Consider the following 27,147-nt stretch of genomic DNA (forward strand, 5'->3'; position numbering starts at 1 on the left):
TGGAAGGTACAGAGTAAATGCTGGCTTTATCACTCAATGCCTGGAATCCTGGGAAAGGCTTTTAAACTATCAAAGATTAATACCAGAAAGCCAATCTGGGAAAAAGGAACCAACATTTAATGAGTGCTTACCATGTATCTGGTGCTTTAACATGAGTATATCACTTAAAATGGAGATGATAACATGGCCTGCTTTTGTCTCTAAGGAAGATCATATAGAGAAGTCCAAGCATGGGGGAGGGTCAGGCCAAAATTCCAAATATGTGCAAGTGCATATGATACTGAATTTAGGAACTTTTATATGCTACTCAAATCTGGGAATTTTTATGCTGTATCATTTTACTTTGTACCCTTAACATCTCATCCAGGACAGCATATATAATAAGTACATCATGATGAGAAAATGAAGTAAAAAGCAAAACAAAATCTTCCTTTTCATACTTGGCTATGGAATGCATTCAGGGTAAAAATAAGAGGCCATATCATAATAGAGTGGAAATTTTTATTTTATAAATGAAAAAGCAAAACGTTGCTATTGAATTGATCCTGAAGTCACACTCTAAATTCGTACCTTGCAGCTGAGTTTTCCCAGTTCACCACAAGCTAAGTCTGTCTGCAGAGAAAGCACAGACCAGATTTAATCATGATGACGGCAATGGCTGGCAAGATTAAGCAAAGGAAGTGATTGTATCCTGTTTCAAGTTCTTTTTCTTCTGGAAAACATTCTCCATGGCCATGTGAAGAGAAGTAAGTTAAAGCTGTCTCATAAGGAATTGTAGGTTATACTTCTACCTTTATCCAGAGATCGTCATGTGTCTCAGAGAGGTCTGGCTAAACCAGGATATTCTTTGCAATAGCATTCAAAGTCCTTACTTTGGTCACATCTGTTACCTTTACAGAATATTCTGAGCTAGAAAGCGAGGCTCCCATAGCAACAGAGGAATTTCTGCAAAAGAAATAAAGGAACAGATAATTTTGTAAACTGTTAAATGAGCCCTCTCATTTTATAGACTATTTCATGGCTCAAGAACAAGAGTAGGTCAAGAACCATGGACTACCATTTCATAATTTTCCTCATTAATTACTTGAAATACCTAATAGCTAAAACTATTAGATAGTATACTTGACTTTATATGTGGAAAAATAAGTTCTGAAGTTGCTTCTTTTCAAACTTCATTTTCCCTAACTTGTAAAAAGAGGCATTCAACTACTATTAAATTACAGGAACTTTTTCAAGTATAAAAGCCAACAAATAGTTTCAATTCCTTAATGGTGGTGTAATTTCAAGTAATTGAAAATAGAGATCAAAGGTGAAGGAAAACTGACTAAATATTAAAAGTAGTAGGAATGACAATGGTGATGACTCTTTTATCCTTAGACCACAGTTACTCTGCTGAAGCGAAGCAAAGGTGAACGGGCATATGTGCATAACTGACTCATTTGTAGCCTGGCTGTTGAATTAGTTTATTATTAACACATCTGAGTTTAGCAATAACTTAAGGATACACAGGTTCACCTAAGTTCAGAAGACTCTTTATTTTTTATTTTAAAAGATTTATTGATTTATTTATTTGAAAGTTAGAGAAAGAGAAATCTTCCATCTGCTGGTTTACTCCCCAGAGGGCTCCAATGGACTGGGCTAGGACAGGCGGAAACCAGGAGCCAGGAGCATCTTCTGAGTTTCCTACACAGCTGGCAGGAGCTCAAGCGCTTGGGCCATCTTCTGCTACTTTTCCCAGGCGGATTGGAAGAGGAGCAGCTGGGTTACAAATGGTATGCCAGTGTTGCAGGCAGCTTTACCTGCTATGCCACAATGCTGGCCCCAGGTCCTGCTACTTTAAGGCAGGACAAGAACAGTTTTAGAAATGCTTTTCAACTACAAAACAACTATAATAATTATACACTAATAACTACACTCCATTCACTAATCATGACATCAATTAAGAGAAGATTAATCTCATCCCTTCTTGTATTAATCAAAGAATACATTTTTACCGAAACTTCATTCCTGAGTCTCTAGCAGACCGAGCAGAACAGTGGAATTCTGTGGCCCCTGAACCCTCAAGGATCCTTTGTAGGTTTCTGTCTGTTATGCCACCCCCTGTTGGAAAGAGTAAGTGCCATGTTAAGGAGAATTTTTCACAAAATTTAATGAATAAAAATGACTTTTTTCTCTACTTAAAATCCTCATTCTTAAACTTCTCATTGATTTCAAGAATTATTCTTTCCCTACTGAGCTAAAATGAGATCAGAAAAGCCTACAGACCCTAGAGAAGAACTACAAAGGTCATAGAATCTATGAGTGTACGACGCAGTTTAACAATGCTGTACATTACTGACTAAATTTAAAAAGACTGCCCTGGGACCAGGAAAGTCATTGAGTTTTCCATCCCTACTCTGTTGCCCAATTAAAGCAAAATAAAACTAAAATGAGAAAGAAGCTGCAAAAGTATAACCTCAGAGATGTGTCTGAAAGACAGAACCTCAAAGATTCTCTCTCGCTTAGGATTCAAACTTCACTGGAAATGGAAATAATGCAAGGTGTTCTAGTTTACTTGGTTACAAGTTTCATTTTACAGAAGAATCGATTCTACTTTATTAAAACTATGCAACTAAGTACTTAATGATGGCTGATATTAAGGCCTTAAAAGTTCATGGAGGGGTAGACATTTGGCCTAGTTGTTTCAACAATAGTTAAGACAGCTGCATCTGATATTTGAGTACCTGGGTTTGAGTTCTGTCTCTGCTCCTGATTCCATCTTCCTGCTAATGAGTACCTAAGAGTCAGCTGTTGATGGCTTGGGTGGTTGTGTGGAAGCCTGGATGAATTCACAGTTCTGGCTTTGGCCTGGCCCAGCCTTGATGGCTACTGAACAAGCCAGTGGATGGGATCTCTCTCACTGTTTGCCTTTCTCTATAAATAAATAAAAATAAATAAATAAATTTTAGAAAGATTCATGGAAAATGTGTATTATGAAAAACCAACAGGGATTTCAAAAACTTCTGAACCAAAAATAAACTCACATTTTAATTCCATTTTCCAAGAACTTTCTGAAGTAACCTTGTATTTGTTTTGATAAACAATCTTTTAAGTATTTATAAAAAACCATAATCTGAATTGGTACAAATGGATTATAAATATGAAATTAGTGTACTCATCTTTATATCCTCATCTCCTAATATGTAGGATGCAGTCAATAAATATTTTTTAATGACATCAAATGTGTACTTTGTATTTCAAGCTATTCAAGTTGCTGAAATAAAGTGCCTTTACATATTCTGAGACTCATTCATTTGGTTTCTTTTTTTCTGAGTGGTGCAGTAATACTGCCCCTAAGAAGTAAAAAGCCCTAAGGCATCTGAGATTTCAGATTTAAAGAGGGGTTCTGGCTCACTACTGTAGCTCTTCACAGATGGGCAATCTTAGACAAATTATTTAATCTGTGGACCCTCAATTTCTTCATCAATTAAAAAAGGGATAACATAAGCATGTTGTAAGGTTTAAGAGATAAAGATGTTATTTCCCTCCGAAGAATAACAAACTACCTGCCCTTTGACACACAAGTTGCTCAGTGATTATTAACTTTACTGGTTATTTCATTTTCCAAACACAGCTTTATAGTTAAAAAAGGATCTCAGAAAACAGCTAGATCAATATTCTTATGTTTACAGTGAGAAAACTGGAGCTTAAACAAGGAGTCCCTCTAGAGGGCAAGTACTATGCCCTATTTACTTTTGTATTTCCAATGATGAATACTCATTAGGCATTTAGACTGACCTACAAATTTTTAATTGTTATTTAGATGAAACTGTAGTAATTTAAGTTTACTCTGTAAACTCTTTAAGTACATTACTTCAGATTCATTTCTATTTTCTGCCATAATTAGCATATTACATATAATTATATTTGACATATGATTAGTATTCACTTCATTAGGGCTGTTAAATAAATTCATCACAAATATTTCTATATATAAAACATACTCTGACTTAAAACTATCACTTTCTTGGGACTAGCACTGTGGCCTAGTAGGTTAAGCCTCTGCCTATGGCACTGGCATCAATACGGGCAATCAGTTAGTGTCCCAGCTGTTCCTCTTCTGATCCAGTTTCCTGCTAATATGCCTGGGGAAGCAGTAAAAGACGGCCGAAGCACCTGGGCCCCTGCAACCATGTGGGAGACCCAGAAGAAGCTCCTTGCTCCTAGTTTCTGATCAGTCCGGCTCCGGCCATTACAGCCATCTGGGGACTGAACCAGCTGATGGAAGACTTCTTTCTCTCCCTCTGTAACTGCCTCTCAAATAAATAAATAAATCTTAAAAACAAAATAAAGACAAAACTATCAATTTAAGGACGTAGCTTCTTGTATGATTTTGTGTCCTAAGTAGTCCTTGTGCACAGCAGATAACTTAATAGCTACAAATTAGGCAGAGGCACTCTAAGCTAACAGCTGTCTAATTCTGGGTATTAGTTGTCCAGACTAAATATATTTAGTCTTAAATGGAAACGTAGCAGACTCAGAGAGTCTCTAACATTCCTTGGCTAATCTATAAAGGGATTCAACTGGACAGACAACATGTTTTCTACGTACTTATGTTTTAGGGACTTGGCTATAGGTCAATGTCTTCCTAAGTATCTGACAATATCCCCTACATGGCTAGGGCTGGGCCAGGCTATAGCTGGGATCCAGGAACTCAGCTCAGGTCTCCCACATGGGTAGAATTACTGGAGCCACTATCACCACCTCCCAGAGTGCACATCAGCATAAAGCTGCAATCTGCAGCAGAGCTGGACTCAAACTCTAGGTACTCCAACACAGAATGTGGGTGTCTTAACCACAAGGCCAAGCACTAGCACCAACATGGCCTCTTTTTCAAAACTTTTTATTTTTTAAAGATTTATTTACTTATTTGAAAGTCAAGAGACAGTGACAATCTCCCATTTTCTGATTCACTCCCCAAATGGTCGTGACACCCAGGGATGGACCAAGGTGAAAGCCAGGAGCTTCATCTGGGTCTTTCACGTGGGTGGCAAGGACCCACATACTTGATTCATCTTCCCTTGCTTTTCCCAGGCACATTAGCAGGGAGATGAATTCAAAGAGCTGAAACAGGGACATGGACCTGTGCCTATAAGAGATAATGGCACCTATACCTGTTACACCACAATGTCAGCCCCCCAAAATCTTTATTGATTTTTCTTTATACTGGAAAGGCAGAGAGAGAAATCTTCCACCTACTGGTTCTCTCCCCAAATGCCTGTAAGATAGGGCTGCACCAAGCCGAAGCTAGGAGCAAGGTCTCCCACATGGATGGCAGGGACCCAAGTACTTGGGCATCACCTCCCAGGCTGAGCATTGGCAGCAGGGTGGAGTGGAAGTGGAGGAGCTGGGACTTGAACCTGGCACCCCATACTGGATGTGGGCATCTCAATCAGTGACTTAACTGCTGTGCTAAATGCATGTCCCAACGGCCCTCTTTTAAAAGTTGGTCTTGGGGCTGGCGCTGTGGCGCAGCAGGTAAAGCTGCCTCCTGCAGTGCCAGCATCCCATATGGGCACCAGTTCAAGTCCCGGCTGCTCCACTTCTGATCCGGCTCTCTGCTATGGACTGGGAAAGCAGTAGAAGATGGCCCAAGTCCTTGGGCTCCTGCACCCATGTGAGAAACCTGGCAGAAGTTCCTGGCTCCTGGCTTCAGATCGGTGCAGCTCTGGCTGTTGCAGCTGTCTGGGGGGTGAAGCAGCGGATGGAAGCCCTCTCTCTCTGCCTCTCTGTGACGCTGTCTTTCAAAAAAGTTGCCCTTTGTCTGGTTGTCTCCATTTTGAACACTGGTCAGTCTTGGCATCACTAGTAGTTAAGGTGACCAGAGATTGAATGCTTTTTGAGATGGTTCAATAAGAGGTATAGAGAATCACCCATTAGCATTTTTACCAAAAATAATTATCCAGAATCCAATCAAACCTTATGACCTATTAGATTACAGGAAATACAGACTAGAGGAACAAGCTAAACAATGTCAAGAGAAAACAGTAATCCAGAAAGTAGGACATTCTACACAGTAAGTAGTCCAACCTTTTTAAATGTAATTTTTTTTCTAAGAAAGTAGGAAAAAGAAAAACTTCTATATTGAAAGATATTAAGAAAGATAACCACATGAAATATTTGTTCCTTGAAGGGCTCCTAGTTTGAACAGAATAGCTAGAAAAAACATTTTAGGGCCAACTGGAGAAAGACAAGTACAGACTGAGTGTTAAATGGAATTTGGGAATTAGGGTTTACTTTGATAGGTGTGATAATGGTATTGTGGTTATAGTAAAATGTCTTCATTTTTTACAGATGCATAAATATCAAATGTCATATTTTTAACTTAAATTTCTCAGTGTTAAAAATAGGACTGTGGTAAAATGTAGAATCTATGGAATGGCATATGAGTATTCATTATGCTATTTTCTACCTTTTTAAAAAATATTGAAAAATTTAACGATAAAAAGCAAAAAAACTTAATATTGCCTTTCTATTTGTTTCACTCTGATTCTAGGTTGCTTTACCTAACTCTTTATAAACTGCCCCAGGGCTGGCATTGTGGTGTAGAAGGTAAAACCACCACATGTGATGCTAGTATCCCATACAGGCACTAATTCAAGTACTGGCTGCTCCACTTCTGATCCAGTTCCCTGGTAATGACCTGGGAAAAGCAGCAGAAAACAGCCTAAGTGCTTGGGCCCTTGTATCCATACCTGGCACAGCACTGGCATTGTGGCCATTTACGGAGAGATAGAACATCCCTCTCTCTGTGTTACTCTTACCTTTCAAAACATGAAATAAATCTTAAAAAAAATAAAAATGTCCTCATCTATTCATTTCTACTTAATTGATCTGGTTATCATCAGAAGCATATGATCAAATTATTCTGGGTACAAGAAAGAAATCTAGTGATATTTTTAAGCACAGAGAATATTATGTTGTCTAAACACTTATATCCTGTTAACAATTAGGATATCTGGCCCTAACATAGCAGCATCAAACTTGGGCTACCTTACCAGAGATGAATATCCAAACTCATAAAATTTTACCCCATGGGAGTACAAACAGAGAAACTCCAATCCCAATCTACTTCCTGTGTGCTCCTTGCTCAGCTAATTTTTTAGAATGTTCTCTGTAACTAAATTTTAAATTCCAACATGGATCTCCCAAATATTTTAATTAAGCTCTTTATTCTTCTCACTAAACACTATGTACTAATACTTTCTCCCACATTCCTTCCTCCTTTGCCCTTCCTCCCCTAGAGTTCAGTTTTATACTGGCAAATGGGTAGATAAATACCTGGCATTACCACAATCCTGCCTTTTGCCTGAAAAAAAGAAAAAGAATAAACAAGTAAATTTTAATATCTTTCTCTTAAGTGGGACAATATGGCAGTGAGAACAGAAACATGTATCAAAGTACATTAAATTTTAAAATCACCACTAATGTTTAATTTTCATCTTCTCTAGGAGCTGCTTGTGATGCTGATGTCCCATATCGGGGTACAGGTTTGAGTCCTGGCTGCTCTGTTCCCTGTTAATGTGCCTGGGAAGGCAGCAGATGATGGCCCAAGAACTTGTGCCCCTGCCACTCATGTGGGAGACCAGGGTAGAGTTCCTGGTTCCTGACTGTGGCCTGGTCCGGCCCTGGCTTTACAGCCGTTTGGGGAACAAACGAGTGGATGGAAGATCTCTCTCTGCAGCTCTGCTTTTCAAATTAATTAATCTATCTATCGATTTCTTTGGATCTTGAGCAAGTAAGATGTCCAGCAAATTAACTTTCTACTCAGAAAGAAATTTTATCATATTGCTTTAAAGACTCATACTATTATGAACAGAATGAATAGGATGATATAATATAAATATTGAATAAGCATACCACGTTAAGAAAAGCCTTACTGAAAAATAATACTAATTTAAGTTGCTAGTATGCAAAGGGGTAGATGTAAATGAATATAAAAAAGATTTCACTAGGGGAAAAAAAGAGCATAGCATAATGTACTAAATTCCCTAGTTTAGCATATCAATTAAAAATCATAGGCCCAGGGCCAGTGCTGTGGTATGGTATGGCAGTTAAAGCCGCCACCTGTGGTGCCAGCATCCCATATGGGCACCAGTTCAAGTCCTGGCTACTCTACTTCTGATCCAGCTCTCTGCTATGGCCTGGGAAAGCAGTGAAAGATGACCATAGTGCTTAGGCCTCTGCACCTGCGTGGGAGACCTGGAAGAAGCTCCTGGCTCCTGGCTTCGGATTGGCACAGCTCTGGCCATGGTGGCCACTTGGGGAGTGAACCAGCAGATGGAAGACCTCTCTATCTCTGCCTCTGCTTCTCTGTAGCTCTGCCTTTCAAATAAATAAACAATAAATAAACCTTTTTTTTTTTTAAGATTTATTTATTCATCTGAAAGTCAGAATTACACAGAGAGGAGAGGTAACTCTTTCAAATAAATAAATCTTAAAAAAAAAAAAGACAAAGAAGGCAGAATAAAAGTTTTTCTTCTTTCATACGGTGAACAAAAATAAGTTCCCACTCCCAGAGAGCTTACCTAGTCAAGAAAGACAAATATATTCGTATAATAAAAATTTTAGGTAGCAATGAAACCAAGTCCCTATCCCTAAAACCTTTCATGTGGACTTTATCAGACACTAGCTGTGCTTTTTTAGTTCAGTTTCTCTGATTACCAGTCAAGTTTTTACCAAAGATTAACACATTAAATTAAGGGAGTGGTACACAGGTCAGGCCAGATCTACAGGGCTCCAGATCTCAATAGTCCTCAGCACTCCTTGGGCCCCTGCACCCACGTGGGAGACCTGGAAGAAGTTCCAGGCTCCTGCCTTCAGATCAGCCCAGCTCCAGCCATTGCCACCACTTGGGGAGTGAACTAGCAGGTGAAAGATCTTTCTCGCTCTCGCTCTTGCTACCTCTCTGTAACTCTGCCTTTCAAATAAATAAAATGAAGAAAACAAAACAATAACCTCCAAACTGTGAGAAAACTGCTCCTGCTTATCTAAAACACTTTTTCTGGTGTTTACTGTGTAATAATAAAGGAAAATTTATGGGCTCGCACTGTCGCACAGAGGGTAAAGCCACCATCTGCAGTGCCAGCATCCCATATGGGCGCCAGTTCAACTCCCAGATGCTCCACTTCCAATCCAGCTCTCTGCTATGACCTGGGAAAGCAGTGGAAGATGGCCCAAGTCCTTGGGCCCCTGCACCCATGTGGGAGACCTGGAAGAATCTCTGGGCTACAGATTGGCCCAGCTCAGCCATTGTGGCCAGCTGGGGAGTGAACCAGTGCAGTGGATGGAAGACCTCTCTCCCTCTCTCTCTCGCTGCCTCTGCCTCTCTGTAACTCTACCTTTCAAGTAAAGGAATAAAATCCTAAAAAAAAAAAAAAAAAAAAAAAAAAAAAGGAAAATTTACTGTCACGGATTATATAAATTTTGACTAAAATTTGACCACACTGGAACACTTTAAGAGTCCTTAAAACCTGCAGAGCTTGCGTTTCCCATGCCTATCTATGTTACTCATATTCTGCTCTGAATAAATCCTTTATTAATGTTTTTAGAGAGCTTGATTACTTCCATTGATGGGGGAAATGTTGTATTAACTTGTTCCAAGTAGAGGCGTTCCAAAACAAGATAAATTATATATATATATATATATTTTTTTTTTGACAGGCAGAGTGGATAGTGAGAGAGAGAGACAGAGAGAAAGGTCTTCCTTTGCCGTTGGTTCACCCTCCAATGGCCGCCGCACCGCGCTGATCCGAAGGCAGGAGCCAGGTGCTTCTCCTGGTCTCCCATGGGGTGCAGGGCCTAAGCACTTGGGCCATCCTCCACTGCACTCCTGGGCCACAGCAGAGAGCTGGCCTGGAAGAGGGGCAGCCAGGACAGAATCCGGCAACCTGACCGGGACTTGAACCCGGTGTGCCGGCGCCGCAAGGCAGAGGTTTAGCCTATTGAGCTGCGGCGCCGGCTGATAAATTATACTTTTATTATTCCAAGTTTTCAGTTGAGGAAATTGAGGTTTAGGATAGTTAGATAATTTGTCTAAGGTCATTGTCAACAAGGTACAAAGACAGGATTTAAACCAGAATTCTATTCCCCAAGTCTATGCTTTAATAAGTGTATTATACTGTTAGGTAGTCACTTCAAGAATTAACAGTAGTCTATGAAAATATTTACCCCAGCTCTTTCTGTTTACTTATAATTAACATAAAAAACACAAATTACTCAACACACACACAGACACACACACGGATATTTTGAAGTGTAATACATTACTATGGCAATTATATCTTATTCTTTATTCCTTAATGAGTAACCTTTATAAGCCAGAAACTTGACTCATCAATTCTTCTATTTTAAAATGCTTCAGGCTTCCTCAGCATACCAAGGATAAAACACAAACATTTTAATAAGGTTTTCAAGGTTCTGGGTACCATTGTAACATTCAACATTTTGGTTATTCTTCAGTGTCTTAAAATTATACTTGCTTTTTGTTCCTAGAATTTTTTAATTTCAATTTCTTTTCATTTTATTTGAAACAGGTATAAAGAGGCAGACAAAAAGAGATCTTCCATCTGTTGGTTCCCTCTCCTAATAGCCAGGCTGAAACCAGGAGCTCAAAATGCAAAACAGGTCTCCCACATGGGTGGTAGGGACCAAAGACTTCAACTATCACCTGCTGCCTCCCAGAGTGAGTATTAGCAGAAAAATAGACTAGAAATAGGAGCCAGGACTTGAACTTGCACTCTGATATGTGCTGAGAGCATCCCAAGTGGAATCTTGACTACTTGCCTAAAACCCACCCCTGACTAGGCTTTTACATATGCTACTTCTTCACGGGACAATTTCCTCCCTCTCCCTACTCCCCATTTCTACATGGATGACTTTCAAATATCCTTCAAACGCAGTTTGGATGTCTTCTCTTCTAAGAAGTTTTCTCTAACTACTGCCAACCTCCATTCCCTAAATCTGGAATTCCTCACCAATGTTCCTGCTAGCACCTTTTTTTTTTTTTTTAAAGATTTATTTATTTATTTGAAAGTCAGAGTTACACAGAAAGAGAAGGAGAGACAGAGAGAGAGAGGTCTTCCGTCTGCTGGTTCACTCCCCAATGGACTGCAATGGTCAGAGCTGCGCTGATCTGAAGCCAGGAGCTTCTTCCAGGTCCCCATGCGGGTGCAGGGGCCCAAGGACTTGGGCCATCTTCCACTGCTTTCCTAGGCCATAGCAGAGAGCTGGATCGGAAGTGAAGCAGTCGGGACTCCAAGCGGAGTCCATATGGAATGCTGGCACTTTTGGCAGCAGCTTTACCCGTTATGCCACAGCGTCGGCCCCCCACTAGCACCTTTTTAAAACAGTACACTGTTAACAAGTTGCTGACCTGGCTGGCGCCGTGGCACACTTGGCTAATCCTCCGCCTGTGGCGCTGGCACCCCAGGCTCTAGTCCCAGTTGGGGCGCCGGATTCTGTCCTGGTTGCTCCTCTTCCAGTCCAGCTCTCTGCTGTGGCACGGGAGCGCAGTGGAGAATGGCCCAAGTGCTTGGGCCCCTGCACCCACATGGGAGACCAGGAGGAAGCACCTGGCTCCTGGCTTCGGATCGGCACAGTGCATCGGCTGTAGCGGCTATTTGGGGGGTGAACCAATGGACAAAGGAAGACCTTTCTCTCTCTCTCTCTCTAACTCTGCCTGTCAAAAAAAAAAGTTGCCGACCCTATTAAAAGTATGTGTTGAATACTACACTGTATGGACAGTGACTACGTATACACATCTACTACTTGGTGGTCATAGTACAAATGCCCTCTATCATTCATATATATAAATGAATCTTTTATATATATTTATTTATTTTGAAAAGAAGAGTTAGAGAGAGAGAAGAAACAACACACACACACACAGAGATAGAGAAAGAGAGAGAGAATCTCCATCCACTGGTTACTCTCCAGATAGCTTCAACAGCCAGCTGGGCCAGGCCAAAGCGAGGAGTCAGGAGCTTCATCTCTGTCTCCCACATGTAAGGCAAGGGCCCAACCACTTGGCCATCATCCCCACCTTTGCCAGGCATATTAGCAGTGAGTTGGATTGGAAATGGTACAACCAGGACTTGAACTGACACTCATACGGGAAATGGATGTCGCAGGCTGCAGCTTAACCTGCTTCACAATGCCAGCTCCATAATACATATGCTTCTTTTTTTTTTGACAGGCAGAGTGGACAGTGAGTGAGAGAGAGAGAGACAGACAGACAGAGAAAGGTCTTCCTTTTTGCCGTTGGTTCACCCTCCAATGGCCGCCGCGGCTGGCACGCTGCGGCCGGCACACCGTGCTGATCCGAAGCCAGGAGCCAGGTGCTTTTCCTGGTCTCCCATGGGGTGCAGGGCCCAAGCACTTGGGCCATCCTCCACTGCACTCCTAGGCCACAGCAGAGAGCTGGCCTGGAAGAGGGGCAACCAGGACAGAATCCAGCGCCCCTACCGGGACTAGAACCTGGTGTGCCAGCGCCGCTAGGCGGAGGATTAGCCTGTTGAGCCATGGCGCTGGCCACATATGCTTCTTAAAAAGTTACTTTTATTAGCACACCGGTTCTAGTCCCGGTCGGGGCGCCGGATTCTGTTCTGGTTGCCCCTCTTCCAGGCCAGCTCTCTGCCATGGCCCAGGAGTGCAGTGGAGGATGGCCCAAGTGCTTGGGCCCTGCACCCCATGGGAGACCAGGAGAAGCACCTGGCTCCTGCCTTCGGATCAGCGCAGTGCACCGGCCGCAGTGCGCCGGCCGCGGCGGCCATTGGAGGGTGAACCAACGGCAAAGGAAGACCTTTCTCTCTGTCTCTCTCTCTCACTGTCCGCTCTGCCTTTCAAAAAAAAAAAAGTTGCTTTTATTGAAAATCAGGGGAGTGGGAGGGGGGACGATATTAACCCTATCTGTTGGTTCACCCCGCAATAACCAGGCCAGGAGCCAGGATCTCAATCTGGGTCTCCCATGTGAGTGGCAGAGACTCAAGTACTTGAGTCATCACCTGTTGCTAAACAGGGTGCACATTAACAGGAAGCTGGAATTGGGAGTAGAGTCAAGTCCTGAACCCTGGCACTCTGATATGGGATGTGGGCATCCCAGGAAGTATCTAAACCACTGCACAAAATGCATACCCCAGATATACAGTAAGTAAGTAAGTATGTATGTATGCATTTCACAGAGAGACAGGAAGAGAGTTAGAGCAGGAGTCAGAATGAATTCCCATCTGATTCACACTCCAAATGCTCATAATGACCACGGCTGGGCCAGTCCCAAGTCAGGAGCTTGGAACTCAATCCAGGTCTCCCACATGGGAGGCAGGGATCTAAGTATTTGGGCCATCACATGCTACCTCCCAGGGCCTATGAAAGTAGGAAGCTGGAGTCAGGAGCTGGAGCCAGGTCTCAAACCCAAGGACAGCAGTATGGCACACAGGCACCTTAACCAGTGTTTTAAATGCTAGGCCAAATCCCTGCCTCCCCTTGCCCCAATCCAATATACATTTAATATATATTTGTAAAATCAGTTAAGTCCCAGAGTGGCAAACTCACATCAGATCCTTAAGTTAAATTTTTTTTCTTTTTTGTTATAAATACTTCATTTCAACTATAAGACACAATCTTCCAGGGGTTTCAGAGTTTAAAAAACCACAATCACATCATGTTGTTACACAATATTATACATGGAAAGACTTGACTTTACCAAAAATGTTTCTGCAGAGCCATAATGGAATCTGTATGAAGAAATATCTTCTCCCTTTGTTCCAACTAATTATTCCGGTATATAAGTTGCTTTCCATTCCAGTATATTCAGAGTGGTGAAATAACAAGGCCAGCCATGTAACCAACGGTCACTCCCAGTGTACAGGATATGGGCCATACCTGCCTTGGTCTTTCCCAATCCAGGGAAATAGGAAATATTCCAAGCCATGTGCCTAAAAAACTAGAAACTATAGTGATCTGGGGACTAGTTACTCAAATGGATGAAACTCCATTTCTACTGAAAACTCTTAGCCATGGTAGATGAGAGTAGATGCAACATTTCAAAAACCTGGCTACCTTATGTGATGATTAACTCCTCTTGGAGGATGCATTAGGTTTCATTACTAAATACAATACTAGACTGACAGCAGTTAGAAAAACAGAATAGATGCACAATCACGTCAAGTCTGTTTCCAATACTGAGAAGTTTTTCCAAGAATAATGATGGAATCAAAGTGTTCAGGATAACTGAAAGCATTCATAAAAGATGAGTATACAGTAGTCTCCTGATATCAGTATTTCTAATCGTGCTTTCTTGGGCAACTATCTAACTCTCCAGCTGCAAAATGAAGGGGAGCTACTGCCTCCCACCATCAGGCATGACGGGTTGGGTCCTCATGCAGGTATAAATGTCTTAGGCTAAATCTCTGAAAATTATTTCCATGGCTACAGAAAATTAAAAATAGAATCTACATAGGAACACTAAGTAACATTGTAATAGCAGTGATAATAGTAGAAATTATGTATTAAGACCTACTACTGTATGCCAAGCATTGTGCTAAGAGTCTTACATATCTTTACCAATTCTTAGAGAAACTCTGCAAAGGAAACATTAAACACATCTCAATTTCACATTTGAGAAACAGAGGCTTAAAGGTTAGTGACTTACTCAACATCACACAGCAAGTAGGTGTCTAATCTAAGTCTCAAACATAGAAAACTCTCATCTCAAAGTCTAGACTTAGAATGCCTCAGAAAAAGATATTACAATTACAAAGCCATTCTCTAACTGCTCTACAAATCATGCCAGCTCACTAGGAAGTCATACAAGAGAAAAACATATTTTCTCCTACACTAACAGGTGGGAAGAAGAAAAAGGATATTTTTTATATTTGGAATTTACCTCAAGATGATGATTACCTCATAAATTCTATATGGGATCCTCTGAGTATACTAACAGACTAAAATGAAAAGATATGGCTTAAAATTGATGTAATGCTCATTTTGACAAATGTTTCCACAGATTTACACCTAAGGGTAAAACTAAAAATTTGCTATGGGACTCCATTAAATTGGCAGGTACTAATGCCATCTTACATGTTAAAGTGATCTTATTAAGTGTGTAACTGATCATATAGATAGGATTAAGTGTCAAAAGGAATCACATAAATAAGACCAAGTGTCTGGTAATAACAACGGATAGAAATAAAAAGGAGAGGCCGGCGCCACGGCTCACTAGGTTAATCCTCCGCCTAGCGGCACCAGCACACTGGGTTCTAGTCCCGGTCGGGGCGCCGGATTCTGTCCCGGTTGCCCCTCTTCCAGGCCAGCTCTCTGCTGTGGCCCGGGAGTGCAGTGGAGGATGGCCTAAGTACTTGGGCCCTGCACCCCATGGGAGACCAGGATCCGATGGCTCCTGCCATCGGATCAGCGCAGTGTGCCGGCCGCAGCGGCCATTGGAGGGAACCAATGGCAAAGGAAGACCTTTTTGTCTGTCTCTCTCTCTCACTGTCCACTCTACCTGTCCAAAAAAAAAAAAAAGAAAGAAAGAAAGAAAGAAAGAAAGAAAGAAAGAAAGAAAGAAAGAAAGAAAGAAAGAAAGAGGAGAGAATGATCCAACATGGGAAGCAGGCCACACAGCAGACTCACAGAATGACAAATGACCTAAATAGCACTCTAATCTCAGAATCAGCCCTTAAGGCATTCAGATCTGGCTGAAAAGCCCATGAAAGCATTTCAGGAATGGAAAGCCAAGACATTGTGGCAAAAAATGATCTACACGAAGGATCTCTGTGAGTGAGATCCCAGTAGAAAGAAGGGGCCATCAAAGAAGGATGTACTTCTCTCTGGAGAGAACTTCCATTTTGTTTATGGCCTTTTCTAAATACTGACGGAGTATGTGGACTCAAAAGGCTTCCATAGCTCATGACAAAAGCCTTGGATGATCACCGACGTCATAAGTAAGAGTATCAACTGTGAAATCAACAACAGGAGTCATTGTGCACTTGCTCTACGTGTAGGGCCATTGTCCTGAATGAGTTGTACTATGAGAATTAATGGTAAAACTTGTCTCCAAACAGTACTTCATACTTTGTGTGTCTGTGTGGGTGCAAACTGTTGAAATCTTTACTTAGTATAGAGTTGACCTTCTGTATATGAAGATAATTAAAAATGAATCTTAATGAAGAATGGGATGGGAGAGGGAGTAGGAAGTGGGACAGTTTGGGGGTGGGAGGGTGGGTATGGGGGGGAAGAACCATTATATACCAAAAGTTGTACCTATAAAATTTATATTTATTAAATAAAAGCTTTCTAAAAAATTAAAAATAATTAATTAAAAATGAAAGATTTTTTAAAAAATGATGTAGTGCTGATGGCACAGAAAAGGTAAAATCTGTTGTTGTTATCCAAGTTGGATCACATCCTTAAGCACCGTCTATAATTTTATCTTAACAGCCTTGGTTACTATAACACGCTCATGTGCAAGAATAATTACATAAATATACTACTGTCTGCTTGCTTTTTTCTGCGGAATAACCACAAAGGCAGTAATATTTACTTTCACAATCTAGCTGAACAGAATAATAGGATTTTTCTAAGAAAGAAAAGGAATTGCATGTACCTCGTCTATGAGTCGCTTTATTAAGGGTAGTCCTTCTAGTGCTGAACTGTCACATCCACTGGTCAATACTCGCTCAAATCCCAAGGTTAAGAGGGTCTCTAGGGCTGCCATTGGATCATGAACCATGTCAAAGGCTGAAAGAAATAAAACTGACTTGAATTTTGAATGGATATTTACAAATGCAGGATGGCAGTCTGCTAGATCTAGCTTTTGCCATAGACAACAATTAAATATTCAGGAATTTTGCAAGTCAGATTGTTAATCCACTGGCAATCAGAAATGTCAAGGCAGTGTATAAACTACAGAAATCATAAAATGCTACAAATCACAGCTCTTTTTTCCCCCAAGAGCCATTCTTCAGCATACCATAGCTTGCATGCAACTAGCATGCATTTTAGTAAGTATATTTACTTAAATTCAGGTAAGAAGTGAAAGTTTCCAATTTTCAGTAATTATATTTATCTTTAAAATAAATTTATTTAAGATTTTATTTAAAGAAAAGTATTATCAATAAATTTGTGCAGGTAGCACTCAGATTGTAATGGTGACAGTCAAGTGACTCACACTTAGGTAAGTGCTCTAAGCCTTCAGATAAACTGGACTATGTAAATGAAACAGTACACTCACTAGATCTACAAAAGGCCTTGGTTCACATTCTCATCTTGGCTAATATTTTGTACTAATCCATTTACCAACATACTCAAAGTACAGATCAACAAACTATACGAGGTTTTAGTTCTACCCCACTTTTGATAGCCTTCGCCCCACGCTGAGAACCATCAGAGCACAAAACACCAGGAATCTTGAAACAGAAGATCTAATACTTCTGCTTTGGTTCTCAGCATCACTACATGAAATGGAAATTCTGATCTAGAGTGGATTAGGTGCTAATGGTCCTCTGTGACAGCCCTCTTCTTTATACCTTGTCATGTCTGTAGGCAGCTAAATCTACCAGAGAGATTCCTTTTTCAGTGGCAGCATGTTCTTACCAGTGATTCTACCATAATACTAACTCATTAAAACACATGAGTGAAAAAAGTGTGGAACTTAGCATAATGTAAAAACTCTACAAATTTTGAAAACATGAAAATATTTTTGTAAATTTACTGTAGGAAAGAAAACAGAAACTAAGTCATTTTCTTAGTTTAAGAACAGAAAAATATATTCTATATATCTGGATTACTTTTTAAATTATATCGCATGGCTGCTGTGGCTGGCACCAGCGTGGCGCCGATCCGAGGCCAGGAGCCAGGTGCTTCTCCTGGTCTCCCATGGGGTGCAGGGCCCAAGCACTTGGGCCATCCTCCACTGCACTCCCGGGCCACAGCAGAGAGCTGGCCTGGAAGAGGGGCAACTGGGACAGAATCCGGCGCCCCGACCGGGACTAGAACCCGGTGTGCCGGCGCCGCAAGGCGGAGGATTAGCCTAGTGAGCCGCGGCGCCCGCCCGCATGTCAAAATTTTAAACTACGTTTTTTTCAAGTACATGTTCACTAACAATTACATTCCACAGTTAAAAATGGTGTTTTGTGGGGCCAGCACTGTGCAGGAGTAGGTTAAACCTCTGCCTGCGGCACCAGCACCCATATGGGCACTGGTTCAAGTCCTGACTGCTCTACTTCCAAACAAGCTCCCTGCTGATGGACTAGAAAAACAGTGGAAGATGGCCCAAGTGCTTGCACCCATGTGGGAAACCAGAAAAAGCTCCTGATTCCTGCCTTCAGATCGGCCCAGCTCTGGCTGTTGCAGCCATTTGGGGAGTGAACCAGCAAATGGAATACCTCTCTCTCAGTCTCTCCCGTTCTCTGTAACTCTGCCTCTCAAGTAAACAAATAACTCTTTTTTAAAAAATGGTGGGGCCGATGCTATGGCCTAGCAAGTAAAGCCACCGCCTGCAGTGCCAGCATCTCATATTGGCGCCGGTTTGAATCCCGGCTGCTCCACTTCTGATCCGGCTCTCTGCTATGGACTGGGAAAGCAGTGGAAGATGGCCCAAGTCCTTGGGCCCCTACACCCATGTGGGAGACCTGGAAAAAGCTCCTGGCTCCTGGCTTTGAATCAGCACAGCTCTGGCCGTTGCGGCCATTTGGGGAGTGAAATCAGAAGATGGAATACCTCTCTCTCTCTTTTGCCTATCCTCCTCTCTCTGCGTAACTCTGCCTTTCAAATAAATAAATAAATCTTTAAAGAAAAAAAATGGTGTTTTGTGGCTAAGCCTCAAGATGCTGACTTTTGAGCAATCTACCATCTTTTAGTTAGTGCTAGGTTGTAAGAAGCACTGCTAATAGCAAGTCAAAGAAAGCAGTTTATGAGGATAAAAATTACTTTATTTCTACAAACAGAAGCAGATGCTGATATTCATTCTTGGCCTAATATTTGAAGACTTACACAAAAGGAAGTAAAACATTCAACAACTTCTCAAACAAAGCAAGTCGAAAAGAAACCTGAACCAAAGACATTTCTTTTCATATGCAATGGCAGTGTCCTCTGAAGGAAAAACGGACATGAATTCCTCTCTTTTCCAAGGCTTAGCCAAAGGAAATTACAACTACCTGATTTATAGATAGGAAAGAATTCTTTATATGAAGCAGATAAGCTATCAATAATCATCAGTAATCTTGCACACCATGGTGGACATCTGTCCACTGACTAGCATCTATTTTTTTCTATCCCCTTCCTAATCACACCTAATTCTTCAGATGTCACCCTCTCTCCCCTCAGAAAGTCTATATCTGAGAAAACTACCTTACTCCTAGCTCCAGAAATGATTTTATCTGGTTTAAGCCAGGCAGAACATTTCATTTCACTAGCTACAGTGATTTAATGTTTTGGGGGCCGCACATGACCTAAAACAATCTAGTTAAAATGACTCTCAGGTTTCTTACTTGCAATGCTGTGATACATGCAACTACAGGGAGTGCTTATCTTTCCCCTCTCTATTATATCCCCAACCACCACCTAATTTTAACAACTTCTCATAACTAATGCTTAAAATTTCTTAAGAAATTACACATCTCTAAATTTACAACTTCTAGTCCCAAGATCTAAGAAACCAACTGGCAACACTATAACACTATAGAGTTATGTACCGTGAAAAGGTTGTGGCATTTGGTGAAATTAGAAATTTGACACCAATAAACAGAACTTCTAAAATGGAAATGACTCACCTCGGTGGAAAGTGACTGGCAGAGGACGGCAAAGAGCTATAAAAAGAAAGCCATATACAACATGAACAAAGAGGTCATCACTGGTTACTATATATAATATAGAATTTTCCATGTTAGGGAAACATCTCTGCATTTTCTTCTAAGAAATAGAGATAGTAAACTAAAATAATAATAAAATGACAGTCTAACAATATTCAAGTACTATCTTACACTGGCCTCTGATTTTTGTATTAATGGTCATCTACTCCTTAGAGACACAAATAAAAATGATATGAGCCGGCATCTATAAGGATTGTATTTATTACTTGCCCCTCTGAGAAGCTTCAAAAAACACTTTGGCCAAGTAATACAGGTAGTTTGATCCTGCCCTCTCCACATCTTCCTATCTTCACCAACTGTACTAACTTCAGAAATTTTTGGTCCCTGCTAAAGGAACCAAGGTAAATTTCCATTAAACTCTATAGAAACAGTAGCAGAATCTGACCTCCACCAACTAAGGAAAGTGAGGCAGGCTGTATCATATCTGCCCTCTATATATCTAATTAACTACTATTTAAAATAAGTTAATGTAAGTGCCTGCAGGATGACTGAGACGTCAGTTTTGTGACGACATTCCTGTCTATTGGGAGCATAGTTATAATCATTAGAGCTACAAATTCTTACCAATAAGGGACATACACAGCTCTTTGTCAATCTGTCCATCTTCAGTTAATGCACCAAATACCAACCCATCAGCACCATAAAGCTTGGCAAGCTGAATGTCAGCCTTCATCACCTCAATTTCACGATCTGAATATAAAAAATCACCTCCACGTGGCCGAATCATCACAAAAACTGGGATCTGAACACTCTGTTTCACTATTTGAAGGAGACCTATAAGAATAGAAAGCAGACTTAAATTCAAATGGGAGGGGCAGGCAATGTGGTGTAGCGGGTAAAGCTGCCGCCTGCAGTGCCAACATTCCATATTGGCACAGGTTCAAGTCCTGGCTGCTCCACTTTCTTTCTTTTCTTTTAGATTTTATTTATTTATTTGACAGGTAGAGTTACAGACAGTGAGAGAGAGACAGAGAAAGGTCTTCCCTCCGCTACTTCATTCCCCAAATGGCCACAACGGCCGGAGCTAAGCCGATCTGAAACCAGGAGCCAGGTACCTCCTCCTGGTCTCCCACACGGGTGCAGGGGCCCAAGCACCTGGGCCATCCTCCACTGCCCTCCCAGGCCACAGCAGAGAGCTGGACCGGAAGAGAAGCAACCGGGACTAGAACCGGCGCCCACACGGGATGCCGGCACCGCAGGCAGAGGATTAACCCAGTGCACCATGGCGCCAGCCCCGGCTGCTCCACTTTCGATCCACCTCCCTGTTATGGCCTGGGAAAGCAGAAGATGGCATATGTCACTGGGCTCCTGCACCAGGGTGGGAGACCACAGGAGGTTCCTGGCTCTGGATCTTCGCAGCTCTGGCCATTGTAGCCAACTGGGGAGAGAACCTGCAGATGGAAGAACTCTCTCCCTCTCTGCCTCTCTCTTTCTCTATAACTCTACCTTTCAAATAAATAAATAAATCATTCTTAAAAAAAAATTCAGGGGCTGGTGCTGTGACGCAGCGGGTTAACGCCCTGGCCTGAAGCGATGGCATCCCGTATGGGTGCCAGTTCGAGACCTGGCTGCTCCACTTCCCATCCAGCTCTCTGCTATGGTCTGGGAAAGCAGTAGAAAATGGCCCAAGTCCTTGGGCCCTTGCACCGGCATGGGAGACCTGGAGGAAGCTCCTGGCTTTGGATCAGCACAGCTCTGGTTATTGCAGCCAATTGGGGAGTGAACAAGTGGATGGAAGACCTCTCTCTCTCTCTCTCTGTGTAACTCTGAGTTTCAAATAAATAAATAAATCTTTAAAAAAAAATTCAAATGGGAGCCAAACAAAAGCTCTAGGAAGTCAATAAAATATTACTGATCATTTATATCTGTTCTTGTACATTACATCTAGAAGAAATGCAAGAGTTAACTGAAGAAACCAGAGAAAGATGATCTAAAGAGAACACTGAGAAAAATATGTATATGGTAGAAGAGAAGTAGTAGTAAAAGTAAGAGTTAAAAAGAATGAGTTCGAAAATAGAAGACACTGCGATTTAAAAGCACTTGTCAGCTGACTCAACAAAAATCCTATGACTCAGAAACCTTTAACTGGTATGTGATAGTTGAAACTGTATTAACTACCATGCTCAATGTTCTGCCAGTATAGTCCCCAAGATCCAGTTTCTCCTTTCCAATTAATGATAGTTCTATTTAAAACCAAAGCCAACACAGCATACCCAACCAATACCCTAGGACATACCACAAAAGTCACCCTATAAAATTGCCAAAACTAAGTGACCCATCAGATGCACAAACCATCAAAGTGAGGTCACTAGCAGCATGAAAAAAATAGCATACTGCCTCCAAAGGAACAGACCAAAAAGAAAGAGAAATTGATGAACTGCCAAAGAATTCAAAATAACCACCTTAAGGAGATAAAAGAGAATAAAGGCAACTCAATGACATTAGGAACATAACTCATGATATGATTAAGAGATTGAGCAAAGAAATCTCTATCATAAAAAAAGAATCAATCAGAAGGAGGAGGAGGAAGATGAGGAAGTTAGAGAAGTTAAAAAGAAAAAAGAAAACTTTCAAGGCTTATCATTAAGCAAGCAAACATTTGCACTATGGGTGTTCTGGAAGAAGAGAAGGAGAAAGCATAGAAAAATTTATGCAGTGAGGCTGGCGTTGTGGCCCTGGTCTGAGGCACCTGGTATGAAGTGCCGGCATCCCATATGGACGCCGGTTTGAGACCTGGATGCTCCTCTTCCGATCTGGCTCTCTGCTATGGACTGGGAAAGCAGTAGATGATGGCCCAAGTCTTTGGGCCCCTGCACCCACGTAGGAAGACCTGGAGGAAGCTCCTGGCTCCTGGCTTCAGATTGGTTCAGCTCTGGCTGTTGCAGCTGTCTGGGGAGTGAACCAGCAGATGGAAGACCTCTCTCTCTGCCTCTGCCTCTCTGTGACTACCTTTCAAATAAATAAATAAATCTTTTAAAAATAATTTATGCAGTGAAACAATTGCGGAAAATTTTTCCAAATCTTGGAAAAGATACGTGTCAAAAATATGAGACAGAGAAATTTTAAAACAGTAAGAGAAAAGCATTGTGTCATCTACAAAAGAATACACATTAGAGTAACACTGGACTTATCAGCTGAACTCTTACAGGCCAGGAAAGAATGACATGAAATAATCAAAGTCCTAAAAGAAAAAAATTGCCAGCCAGGAATACTGTACTCAGCAAAGCTATCCTACAGAAATGAATGAGAAATAGACTTTCCATGACAGCCAAAAACTGAAGGAGGTCATCACTATTAGAAATGCTTCAAGGAGTCGTACATTAGAAATGAAAGGATGATAATGATCATTCAGAAAACACACAAAATAAAAAATCTCAATAGTGTAACAGATATACAAAACAAAGAGAAGAAAAACATATGATTCATATTTTACTTTTACTTTCCGAATCTGTTAAATATTTACTTAAGGTATCTTTCACCTTATGAATTAGGTCTATCGTTCTGTCACTTTGTCATTTTTTTTCTTGTACTAAGTTTTGACATCAGGGTTATATTGTCTCTTAAAAGGAGTTCAAAAGTGTTTGATCTGTCTCTCTTTTCTGAAAGAACATATTATTGTGCTATTATTTCTTCTTTAAATGTTCAGAATTCACCAGTGAAACTGTTTAGGATTTTAATTATCTCTCTCTCTTTTTTTTTTTTTAAGATTTATTTACTTATTTATTTGAAAGGCAGAGTTAAAGAGAGGCAAAGGCAGAGAGAGAGACAGAGAGGTCTTCCATCCGCTGGTTCACTCCCCAAATGGCTGCAACAGCTGGAGCTGGGCCAATCCAAAGCCAAGAGCATCTTCCGGGTCTCCCACATGAGTGCAGGGGCCCAAGCACTTGTGCCATCCTCTGCTGCTTTCCCAGACCATAACACAAGTGCAGCAGCTGGGACTTGAACCAGCACCCATATGGCATGCTAACACTGCAGGCTGCTTTACCTGCTACACCACAGCACCGGCCCCAGATTTTCGTTATCTCTTGGAGAAGATTTTAAAACTGAATTTAATTTTAAACACATTCACAAAAGATATTCAAAATGTTCTTTCCACGTCATTTTTCTGGATTTGTATTTTGAAGAAATAAGTGCATTTCACATAAAGTTGTCAAAACTATTGGCATCAGATTGTTTAATATCTTTAAATTAAAATAGGGCTACCTTATGATCCAGTAATCTCACTACTGGGCATATATCCACCCAAAATGAGGAGAGATCTATACTCCCATCTTTATTATAGTTCTATTTGTAATGGCCAAGAAATGAAGTCAACCTAAGTATACATCAACAATGAATAAATGTGTCTATTAACAAATAGATAAAGAAAATGCTGGCCGCGGCTCACTAGGCTAATCCTCCGCCTTGCGGCACCGGCACACCGGGTTCTAGTCCTGGTTGCCCCTCTTCCAGGCCAGCTCTCTGCTGTGGCCCGGGAGTGCAGTGGAGGATGGCTCAGGTACTTGGGCCCTGCACCCCATGGGAGACTAGGAGAAGCACCTGGCTCCTGCCTTCGGATCAGCCCGGTGTGCTGGCCGCAGCGCGCCGGCCATTGGAGGGTGAACCAATGGCAAAGGAAGACCTTTCTCTCTGTCTCTCTCTCTCTCTCTCTCACTGTCCACTCTGCCTGTCAAAAACAAACAAACAAACAAAAACAAAAACGATTTCTATCAGTCTTATCTAAGTCTAACTGAAGTCTCGTAAAGGAGTGGAGGAGACTGAATGCTAAAATGTGATAAAAAGTATAAATACACAGGTCCAAGAAACATAAAGAAAACTGCTCAGTTTCATCATAACCTAATTATTCAAAACCAGGAATAAACAAAAACTCTTAAAAGCAACCAGAGAAAACACACATATTACATGGAGAAAAACAAAGATATGTATGATATATTTCTTATAGGAACAATACAAATAAGACTACAATGAAGGAAAAAAAATCTTCAAAGAACTGAAAGCAAAAAAAGGCCTGTCAGCCTAGAATTCTATTTCTAGCAAAAAAATTTTTTTAAAGATTTATTTATTTATTTGGAAGGCAGAGTTACAGAGAGGTGGAGGTAGAGACAGAGACAGAGAGAGACAGAGAGAGACAGAGAGAGACAGAGAGAGTGAGAGAGAGAGGGGTCTTCTATCTGCTGATTCACTCCTCAAATGGCTACAATGGCCAGAGCTGGGCCAATCCAAAGCCAGGAGCGAGGAGCCTCCTCCGGGTGTCCCATGTAGGTGCAAGTGCCCAAGGCCTTGGGCCATCTTCCACTGCTTCCCCAGGCCATGGCAGAAAGCTGGATCAGAAGTGGAGCAGCCAGGACTTGAAGCGGTGCCCATATGGGATGCCGGCGCTTCAGGTAGTGGCTTCACCCACTATGCCACAGTGCCATCCTGGCAAAAATTTTTTAAAAATATATTTATTTGAAAGGCAGAGCAACAGAGAGAGAGGGAAAGAGCAAAAGCTTCCATCAACTGGTTCACTCCCCAAATGGCTAGAACAACCAGGGCTGGACCAAGCTAACGCCAGGAGCCAGGATCTCCATCCAGATCTCCTACATGGGTGACAGAGGCTGAACTACTTGAGCCATCATCTGCCACATTCCAAGGCACATTAGCAGGAACCTGAATCGGAAGCAAAGCAGCTAGGACTAGAATCAGTGTCTGATATGGGATCCCAGCATCCCAAATGGCAGCTTAACTTGCTGTGCCATAAAACCAGTCCCTAGCAAAAATATCTTTAAAAAATAAATGAGATATTTTCAGAGATACACAAGGTGAAAGAATTCATCACCAGCACACTTGCATTGTAAAAACTGGTAAAGTATTTCAGGCGAAGGAAAATGAAACCAGATAAATACAGATCAACAAGAACAATGAACAGAAATGGTAACTACATATGGGTAAATATGTGATTATTTTCTTATAATTAAATCTTTTTAAAAGATAATTGAGAGAAGACATTTGGTAAAGCAGTTAAGCTGTCACTTGTGATGCCCACATTCCATATCATAGGCCTGGGTTCAAGTTCTGGCTCCACTTTTGAGTCCAACTTCCTAGTAATGCACACCCTGAGAGGCAGCAGGTGATGGCTCAGGAAGTTGGATCTCTGCCACCCATGTGGAAGACTTGGACTGAGTTCCTATCTCCTGGCTTCAGCATGGCTCAGCCTTGACTGTTGCAGGCATCTGGGAAGTGAACCCGTGGATATGAGAACCCTGCTTGTCTCTCTCTCCCCCTTTCAAACAAAATAAAAATAACTGACTCCTCAAACAAAAAATAACAATATAACATGGAGTTTTGACACATGTAGAAGATATATTATAATAGTAGGAAGACTAGGAAAGGGAAAATAAAGACAAAAGTCAAAAAGAAAAACAAAAAGTCAAAGCCTGATCCTTGATGTTATTGCAGAGCAGCTGAACCTGTATTAACAAAAGTACCTTTCAACTTTTTTTTTTTTTTTTTTTAAAGATTTATGTACTTATTTGAAAGGCAGAGTGACAGAGAAAGAGGAAAGATCTTCCTTCACTGGTTCATTCTCCAAATGCCCACAACAGCCAAGGCTGGGCCAGGATGAACACAGGAGCCAGAATTCCAACAGGGTCTCCCACTGGATGGCAGAAACTCAAGGAAAGAGCCTTCATCTACTGTCTCCCAGGCATGCTGACGTGGTTGTCCCAAGCAGTAGCTTAACCCACTGCACCACAACACCAGCTCCTACCTTCCAATTTTTGATATGTGAGGAATAAGCATGTTTTATCAAATTTATAATTTTGTTGATTTACAATCATAAGCAATTCCAGCTGATACAATGCTCATAACAAAGGTAATATAACATTAATAAAGGATTCCAATGAAACTGATTATCAGTTGCCTCCAAGTTCTATAAACTCCTGTGACAAAAACCTGTGCAAAAGGAACACTTACCCATGCTGGGTGTGGTTCCTCCTTCTAATAAACCAGAACATAATTCGATCCGACCAGCACCTGTGATAAAAAAGCATTGCTTAAAACAATTTTTAAAAACAAGCTCTTAGGCAGCAAAGTTTCTATATTTTTTCTAAATTTAGGAGAGTCTCAGAAATTGTCTAAGAGAAATAAATTATAAAACTAAAGTGACTTTAGATAGAGTTAGACAGTGAGAGAGACAGAGAAGGGTTTTCCTTCCACTGGTTCACCCCCCCCAAAAATGGCCACTACAGCCAGAGCTAGC

At 41.3% G+C, this 27,147-nt stretch overlaps 1 protein-coding gene and 1 pseudogene across 50 annotated transcripts in view; both read right to left on the minus strand.

Moving 5' to 3' along the window:
- Positions 1-484: 484 nt before the first annotated feature.
- The window catches only part of CUTC (cutC copper transporter), a 33,592-nt gene continuing 6,929 nt past the window's right edge, over positions 485-27,147 (minus strand). For 2 of the 50 annotated variants that reach the window (XR_016222035.1, XR_016222033.1), the window contains exons 3-10: positions 26,862-26,921; positions 20,472-20,681; positions 19,809-19,844; positions 16,643-16,776; positions 7,321-7,348; positions 2,724-2,913; positions 1,995-2,100; positions 485-945 (exon numbers count right to left, since the gene is read on the minus strand). Coding sequence is in view for 31 of the 50 variants with exons in the window: in XM_002718638.6 (XP_002718684.1) it covers positions 831-945; positions 1,995-2,100; positions 7,321-7,348; positions 16,643-16,776; positions 19,809-19,844; positions 20,472-20,681; positions 26,862-26,921 (689 nt within the window). In the remaining 19 variants the exon portion in view is untranslated. Of the gene's footprint in view, positions 946-1,516; positions 1,835-1,994; positions 2,101-2,723; positions 2,914-7,320; positions 7,349-16,642; positions 16,777-19,808; positions 19,845-20,471; positions 20,682-26,861; positions 26,922-27,147 lie in introns of those variants that run through there. The other 48 variants (XR_016222040.1, XR_016222039.1, XR_016222034.1 and 45 more) reach the window with 28 other exon arrangements.
- On the minus strand, positions 13,677-16,018 carry LOC138845476 (GPI ethanolamine phosphate transferase, stabilizing subunit pseudogene; annotated as a pseudogene).

This window comes from Oryctolagus cuniculus, chromosome 15 (genome assembly GCF_051225735.1).
Source record: "Oryctolagus cuniculus isolate XC-2025 breed Fujian yellow rabbit chromosome 15, ASM5122573v1, whole genome shotgun sequence".
In the NCBI taxonomy this organism is placed as follows: Eukaryota; Metazoa; Chordata; class Mammalia; order Lagomorpha; family Leporidae; genus Oryctolagus; species Oryctolagus cuniculus.